Here is an 8648-nt window from a genome sequence, read left to right as displayed (position 1 = left end):
AATCTTCCGGATACTATTTTTTAAAGTTAAATCAAGTAGAAAGATTTTACCTGTTCTTGATATTATGATAAAAATAAATAGAATGTCATTTATTAAAGTTCTAATCACGTTTTTCATGATGAATTATTAGAAATATTGATGTAACAGAAAATAATATTAAATTTATATGTTTCATACGTGTACAAATAAAAAAGGTACAAAGTGCTCAAATAACAATCCTCAATAAAAATATATTGACGTACTTATCATTACTAATCAATATTGCTTTGTCAAGATTCAAGTAGTGTATATTATACATCCCAATCATTGAAATTGTAGACAAAACTTTCTAATCAATGATCTTGGCTCTGTTTAAGAGTAGCAATATCACCAGATTGAGAAGAGGAGTTTGTGGGTCAAATTTTGTCACAATTACACAAGGCAACAAGTTTGCAGAATGGATAGCAAAGGAGAGAGTGCCAAAGCATTTCCTAGATTTGACTCTTGATTTTCTGCCATTAATACTGCACTTAAGCTGAGAGTCTAACTTTAAACTAAAACCAATTTGGGTGACAGATATTATATACATGTCATATTTGGATTGAAGCCTTCCATATAAATCAATAAGAACATTAATTTAGGGGAAGACAAGCTGATACAACAAACAAAACTACATACAAATATTTTTCATGTCCCATGCATCCGTTCAAACTATAATGAACAATAGTTAATTTTAACAGCAGCAGCAACCTCACAAACCATTTAAGCAGCCTTTTGGCATACAACAAAACTCGCTGGATCAATCGTAATGCTCTTCGTGCAATTATCAGTCTTATAAATCCCAACTAGTCTATCGGCCAATTCAAACATATTGTTCCTGAGGCTGCAGGAAGAAAACACAATGTTTGGATTAGTCAAATGCATATCTGAGAATGATACTAGCACAGGTATGAACATATTCTAGAACTATCACTGCCAAACGTACCTAATGATCACGAACTGAGCATCCTTGGTCCTATCCTTTACATAATGCCCAACAATAGATACATTCTTGAAGTCTGCGAAATCATATAACAATACGGGATTCAGTACACCGTAGAATGACATAGGACTTGGAATCAAAAGAGATTTTGCTTTTATAAAAATTAGCATTTACCCAGGGCAGCATCAATTTCATCCATTACATAGAGGGGGGTGGGCTTGTAATGATGAAGGGCAAATACAAGTGCCAATGAGCTAAGAGTCTGCAAAATGGAGATAAAAAATCTAGATCAACTTTAACAGGAAAAAGATTCGTATCCATGAAACAATATTATGACAACTAACATGGAATTAAACAAGTTATTATAATTTAATAAGAAAATTTTTTAATTGAAAATATTAATTACAGCTCACAAGCGAACGGTTCAACTTCAACTGATTAGTTTGGCTTTTAGAACATTGTAATGAAGGTACTTTTGTTAATGATTACTAGGATTAAACCAATAGTCACCGAGAACATAGAATACTTGCTTAAACAAAATGATTTTTCTTTACATAAATTGAGGCCAAATAGAAAAGGAAAAGACAGCAAAAAGAGAGAGAACCTTTTCTCCACCCGATAGATTAGCAATATTTTTCCAGCTTTTCTTTGGCGGTCTAACACTGAACACAACACCTTCAGAAAAAGGATCCAAAGAATCCACCAGCTCAAGTTCTGCATCACCTCCTAGTGTAATCATCTGGTACATTTCCTTTAACTTTAAAGATATGGCATTAAATCCTTCCATAAACTCATCTAATCTGAAAGAACACATTCAGGTAATATTTTTGTCAAAGCAACACTCATCAATTAAATTAAACCAACCACCAAGTCCAATTAAGTCAGGTACCTAATCTACTTGGGCCATATTATATATAAATTAGATCATGGTAACAAAAAATATGCACACCTCTTCTTCCTCCACTCATCATATTGCTTCTTTATATCATCCCGCTCCTGGGTGACTGCATTAAGTTCTTCAACTCGCTCATTGTACAGTTGTACCTTCTTCCGGTACCTGACAGTCAAAAAGAAAATTCATTAGGAAACATCAAAATGAAAGATAACTAGGATAACAAATTTTAAAAACTTATACTCTGCAATTGAATCAAGATTTGGATTCATCTCCTTCAACTGTGCTTCAAGCAATCCAACCATTTCAAGGGCCTTTTTAAGGTCACAAGCCGCATTAAGATTATCATCAGCCAATGTAGCCTGTAGCTTTTCGGGATCTACTAAATCAACTTGGATTCTGCAACAATTGTACAACCTTATAAGAATGTCAAGATGAAAGATACCCAAATTCGAATAGCTAATGACTTACTGCTCAAGATGCTTGCTAATAGTAGTTTGCAACTCATCAAGTCTTTTCTTGTAACCCTTCCCCCTCATTTCCAATTCTTTGCATGCTTTCTTCATATCTTTTAGTTTGAAATCAGCATCAACCTAAAAATTATTTACTGCCATGAGAAAACTTCGAATATTAAGTAACCTTGGAAAGATACTAGAGGTACCTCAGATGCCCGCAACACATCCACCGCTTTTTTCATCTTTTCGTACTCTGCCTTTGCTTCATCCAAGACAACCTTATGTTTGTACATCAGCTGCATAGGGGAAAAAAATCAAATACAACACAATAACAACCAAAACTTATATACATTTAGAAAAACATATATAAAAAGCACTACGATTTAATGCATATCACTGTCCACGCACAAGTTTTACATAATATAGTGCAAGACAAGAAAACAAACCTCTTCTATTTTCTTATAACTTTCTTGAGCACCAAATGCTTTCTGTTCAATTTCTTTAAACTTGGACTTCAACTTTTCTTTTTCTCCAGTAAGGCGTTCTACCTCCTTCTTTGACTCCTCAATTCCCTTAATCAACTTTTTCATCATCTTTTGTCCCGTCTCTATTTGTACCTTGTGGCGGTTAATCTCTGATTGGTTCTTATCGATATCCTGCCAATAGGAACCATTAGTACAGACACAAAATCAAATCAACTGAACAGTTCTGGGTATACAAGTTGCTTACAGACTGAATTTTCTGGACCTTTGACTTCTGAGATTTTAGTTTTTCCCCACCAGCATTTTCTATATTTTTCTGTAGCTCTGCAGCCTGAAGAGAAAATTGAGCCAACCATGTTAAGTTAATTAAAGTCATAAGGTTTATTCAACATCCTAGGTAACCCTCACTTATAACGGAATCACCAACCTTTTTCTTTAGTTGTTTAGACCCATCAATAAGTCTATTAACCTCCCTTTCTTCTGCAGAAATAATCTTCTTCAACTCTTCCAGTCTATCAAGCTCATCCTGCTGCGGATTTGATGCAGCCTCAAGGGAATCAAGTTGCTTTTCAATGTATTTATGTTGTGAAGTCAAACTATCAACCTGCAGAATGATGGTAGAAAAGCATAAAACCTCAAGGCCCTACACCAACAACTCCAAGAAAAGTATCTTTTCAGATTCAGAACTATGGATTACCTCCTTCTGGCTTTTAGCCAACTCCATTTCCAAAGAACCAATAGCTTTTTCAGAGGCTTGATATCGTCTCACAGCATCTGCTATTCTTTCGCGAATGTCATTCAATTTATTAGCTAATCCAGATAACTCCTTTTCAGCATTTGCAACCGCTTCTGTAGACACACTGGTAGCTCGAATAGATGTCCCCATCTTCCCCCCACGGGGTTTACTGCCCCCACCACTCATTGTTCCTGATTTTTCAAAAAGTGCACCATCAAGAGTAACGACTCGTCGAAACTCATGGTTGCCACCATATGCTATACGTGTTGCCTAAAATTTTCAAGACGGAAAATACTTAAATGCTACCTTCACTGATATGAAAAAATGTTGATTATATTGTCCAAAGTTTCTATATTTTATTCCGCAAATTTGTATTACAGTAAGCCCTTATTAACGTAAAAAGCCAAGTTTTCTGCTAGAGAAGCGTAATTGACCTGGTCTAGATCCTTAGCAACAACCGTATTTCTCAGGGCAGCAAAGAAAGCAAGCTTCATTCTTTCATCATGTACTTTTACTAAATCAAAAAGGCGCGGGACCCCCTCTGGGGTGCTAACTTTCTTTTTTAACATTGGAAGAAGGTCAACTTGCTTCTCCTGATTACATAAAGAAAAAAATTGTCAGTCATAATTATCAAATTAGCTTCACTTCCATGTGCTATCAGTATACCAAAATAATACACACATCATTCATAACAGTGTGTATACAGAACTCAACGTTAAGAAGCTGTCATGCTTTCAATCCCTTACTTGGTGTAAGCGCATGGCCATTAGATTCTTCAAAACACATAAAAGGCTTTCAACTACATTAAAACCTCCAAAGATGAAGTTGGACTACACAAAAATCACACGCTATCTAATTGAAGTACATAAATGGCTATAGTACAATGGCTTTTGCCAAAAACAGAAATGGTTTAATAATAAGTTCCAGTTGAACCAGTTCAGAATCCAAAGAACCAGATGACTAAATACGTCAATCAAATGTCTCCTTCAACAACGGAATCTTCACACTTAAAACAAAGTACTTGAAATATTAATTTTAGTATTTAATGGAGATGCTAATATATAATCAGCAGAAACTCTTAAAGGAACTAGAAGCTGGGACTGGAAATGTACAAACCTAAAACCAGCATCTAGATGAGTCCACTCGAGTTTATACAAATCCAAGGAAGGCTATGGTAAAACAAATCTATTCATGCTATCCTAAACATTAAGAATGATCATTCAAAGACGTAATGATAGTTAAAAATTACCAATATCATGAACGTAGCAACACCAAGATTCTCTCGACGAAGCAGCTCAACACATGCTTGAGCTGCATTTGTTGTTTCCACTACAATATAATCAAGACCAGCACACGCTGTTGATACTGCAATATCATACTTTGCTGCAATCATGGAAGATAAAGAAGTAAAAATATTGGCATACTGGGCATACAAACAAAACATAGAGTGGTATCGAAATCACCATTTACCAGATTGCAGGGTAGAAAAAAGAACATAAATTTCATGATCAAGTATCATTCTAATAATAAACCACAGTATCAACATATAGAAAAATGGAACAATGTAAACTAACAAAAATAAACTGAGAATAGGGTAACTATGCTATTAACTTTCTTGCCAACTCCTTGGCCATGGATCAAGACTTAGGCCAAAGGCCATCTAACAATAGGATATAATGCTGAAAATAGTGCTTCTGTGAATTGATGTCATACTGGGAGAAATCATGAGATGGATTTTAGGTCTGATGTTGATTCTTTTTCTGCTCTATACCTTAAGGTCAAATATTGAATACAGCAAATACATAGATGCAGTAAGGAGAGGATTAACTGGATAAAATGGTTTTATATAGGCGTTAGAGGAGCAAGTTTGGCCCCTGTTGAATCTTACACTAACAGTCAATATCAGAACATAAAGCTACATCACTTTTTAAAGTGATCATATAACTTTTAAACACTTAACAGTTTATAATCCTGACTATCCATGTATGGTTATACAGTCCAGATTATGATTAATTATGTATGGATGAGTTTAGGAGAATAGAATTCACCTCTTCCATGAGTGACACTATCAAGTACGAACCAAATGATCAGTAGGATGAAGATAAAGTCTAGTTTCTAACCAGTGGTTTAGCATTTCCATAATACTAATGCCTCAAACAAGAAGCCTAATCATTGAGTTTTGATTACATAAAAAGATATATCTTTTCTTGAAAAACTCATAAAATAACTACAAAATTTTTAAAATTAAATTAAATACAAGCAGTATCATCCAAAACAGGTTTCCAACAGTTAAACATAAAAAAAAAATGCATATTTGGAAAACTCATGAAGCTTAAAAACAGCTTTATAAAAACCTCACCATCAATAGCCCCTAAATCACCCATGCGTCCATATATTCCCTCTATTTTCTTGGTTTCCTTAGCTTTCAAGATTGCCTTTAGAACTGATCCCTGACTTTTCTCAGAATCCATTACAGACTTCAGCTCTGCAACCTTTTGTCTGGCAGCTTGCTCTAGAGGTATCAACGCATCTTGTTCTTTAATACATTCCTGGGAGAAGACCACTCAGATAAATGCATGCTTAGGGGTAACATTTTCAAAGAGCAAGAATAATAAATAAAGATAAAAGATCCTCACTTCTTCCACTTGGTGTGCTTCCACTGCGTCACGCTTTCTCTTTTCTATATCACCCATAATTTGAGAAATGCTGGCAGTTTTTGATTCAATTGTTTCTGATATGATTTTCATCTGACTTTGAGCTTCCTTAAAAGCTTTATGAGAAGCTTCATGCTGAAAAAAGATTCAAAACTTTCATCCTACATTCTATTAGAGGAAGATTTGAACAGTTCTAGTTTTGCCAACATGAGTATGGCAGCAAGTAACAAAGCACAAAAAAAAAACATAACTGCCTCCTATTATGAAAAAATATACTGATATGATTATATTGTTGTGTCACAAGAGACACGACATTAATCCTATTTATAAAAAAAGAGAAATCCTAACCAAATAAAGAAATAATATTAGAATAATAGTATATATAAAAAACTAACCCTAGTAGATATCCATTGATATTCTAAGACATAATGGAGATAAACTAAAGTATTTTCTTCATTTCTGTGAACATTGAAATATGTCATTCTCACCTTTTCATTTAGAAGCTTAGTCTCGGTAGATGCAACATCAAGTTTCCCCTTGTGCTCGATCAAATCTTTTTCCCAAGGTTCAAGCTCGGCACGAATTTTAGCAAGCTCAGAGCGGAACTTCTCAGTTTCAACTGTTTATCAATAAGAAACAATCAATTTAAAAGTCGAACCAAAGGGAAAATAGATGCTAGTAACTAGTTCAAGGCCCACAAATATGCACATAGAATATCAGCTCCTTTGAAGAAGCAAACAAGGTTACACCTTTGGAGCAATCAATTATCTCTTCTAAGATCTTCTCCTCGTCAAGCAACAATTGTTGCAGTTTTGGGATATTGTCCTCAAGTTTTGGTATCAGATCCATTGAGTTCTCACCCTCCTTTACAAGGGTGTCATGTTTTGCAGAATCCTGAAATAAGAATGAATGGATGAGGTGTATTATTTAGGAATACTTTCAGCTAACATATAGTTATAAATTACAAACTATGGCGAATTCCTCTCACTTTTTCAACTTTATCCTCCAGCTTCTTTATTTTCTGGCTCACATGCTTGAAATCTTCCTGAAACTTGACATCTTGTCTCTCAAATTCTTTGAACTCCTCCTTGCACTTCCTCATATCACTATCTAGCTCCTGCACAATGGAAATCAAGAAACATTTTACTAGGTTACTGCATGATGAGCGATACATTGAGCATAAAATGCCCTTAAAGCAAACAGATATCAACTCCTAGACCCATGTCCTGCAAACCTCTTGTCTTTTTAAATGCTTGTTGTGCTTGGCTTCTATCTCCTCCAAAGTTTGTTTGCTCTCTTGGATTTTATCCCTAGAGTAAGATATCACCAAGTTCTTCATGAGACAGGCATAACAATGCATTGGCTGTGACAAAATTACCAATTTAGATCAAAATTTACCTTTCTGCCTTGAGACTTTCTTCTAGGCAAGAAATTATCTCATGTTTCTCATCCATTTTTGCACCAGTATCATCAAGGGCCAACTTTGTAGCTTTCTCTTGCCATTTCAGCAAAGATAACTCCTTCAGCATGTATGCTTCAGCTTCATTTTTCACATCCTGTTACAAAGGAACTCTTAGGTGTCTGTCAAATGTAAAATGTTGCCCCAAAAAGATTAAATTAAAAAAAAAAAACCACAAATATACATGCCTCCAAGCCATCTCTTTCTTTCTCAGAAAGCTTAACCATTTGAACCACTCCAGATCGTTTCTCGTTCAGAGTTTCTAATCTTTATCAACAACCAAAGATTGCAGAAATTAGGAATTCCATGTTAAACTTGAAACTTAATTAGTTTTCAAAATCACCAAAAAGATATGAAGTTATCCTACAGACAGAAGTAGTACACAGAAAGAATTGTTACTTGTTACAATAAATGAACCATTATGTTTAATTATAGCTAATCAAATGAAATTCAATCAGGCAAAAAGAACAACAAATATAGATATTTAAAAAGAAAAATGCATTCTTAATCTTTTTGTATTGAAATGGATAAAAGGTGCTCACTGTTTATATGACTCATCAATCTTTTCAACATATTTGTTTGTTCCAATGATGTCTTCCAGATATTCTAAAAAACCTTCATCGTGAGGTCCTTGAGCTTTTGGTTTCATAAGTGATATCTGCTCAACTTCACCCTAAAAGAAACAGATCAAATATGAAGATGTATAAGACCTCATAGAAAAAAACATAAAATCATAAAAAACATCATGCAACAGATGCAAACCTGAAGGATTAGAAATCTATTATTGTCAAGGTCAACACCTTTTCCTTTAAGCTTCTTGGTAACTTCAGTGAAGTTACTGGTCCTGTCATTAATATAATACTTCGAGGAGTTATCACGGAAAGCAACCCTGGTAATCACAAAATCACTTCCAGGAACAGCCTCATACGTTCCATCATCCTGCAAGTTGCAACAAGTGATAACTAGTTCTATTTTAAGCAGAGACAGGATGGATGTGATGAAAAAGAGA

General features: G+C 34.6%; 1 protein-coding gene across 1 annotated transcript in view; it reads right to left on the bottom strand.

The window, feature by feature from the left end:
- LOC107623075 (structural maintenance of chromosomes protein 4) overlaps positions 222–8648 on the bottom strand; it is a 9601-nt gene continuing 1174 nt past the window's right edge. The window contains exons 4-27 of the mRNA XM_016325216.2: positions 8402–8578; positions 8182–8312; positions 7828–7906; positions 7579–7736; positions 7415–7490; positions 7169–7297; positions 6930–7074; positions 6669–6799; positions 6163–6315; positions 5886–6075; positions 4776–4909; positions 3961–4119; positions 3488–3796; positions 3218–3394; positions 3038–3121; positions 2755–2964; positions 2515–2604; positions 2325–2446; positions 2097–2252; positions 1911–2018; positions 1566–1761; positions 1136–1223; positions 965–1037; positions 222–862 (exon numbers count right to left, since the gene is read on the bottom strand). Of these exons, the coding sequence (XP_016180702.1) occupies positions 742–862; positions 965–1037; positions 1136–1223; positions 1566–1761; positions 1911–2018; positions 2097–2252; positions 2325–2446; positions 2515–2604; positions 2755–2964; positions 3038–3121; positions 3218–3394; positions 3488–3796; positions 3961–4119; positions 4776–4909; positions 5886–6075; positions 6163–6315; positions 6669–6799; positions 6930–7074; positions 7169–7297; positions 7415–7490; positions 7579–7736; positions 7828–7906; positions 8182–8312; positions 8402–8578 (3396 nt within the window). The 3' untranslated portion in view covers positions 222–741. The remainder of the gene's footprint in view (positions 863–964; positions 1038–1135; positions 1224–1565; positions 1762–1910; positions 2019–2096; positions 2253–2324; positions 2447–2514; positions 2605–2754; positions 2965–3037; positions 3122–3217; positions 3395–3487; positions 3797–3960; positions 4120–4775; positions 4910–5885; positions 6076–6162; positions 6316–6668; positions 6800–6929; positions 7075–7168; positions 7298–7414; positions 7491–7578; positions 7737–7827; positions 7907–8181; positions 8313–8401; positions 8579–8648) is intronic.

This window comes from Arachis ipaensis, chromosome B10, assembly GCF_000816755.2.
Source record: "Arachis ipaensis cultivar K30076 chromosome B10, Araip1.1, whole genome shotgun sequence".
Lineage (NCBI taxonomy): Eukaryota > Viridiplantae > Streptophyta > Magnoliopsida > Fabales > Fabaceae > Arachis > Arachis ipaensis.
The sequence above is the reverse complement of the archived record's forward strand: the minus strand, read 5'-3'. Positions and strand labels throughout refer to the sequence as shown.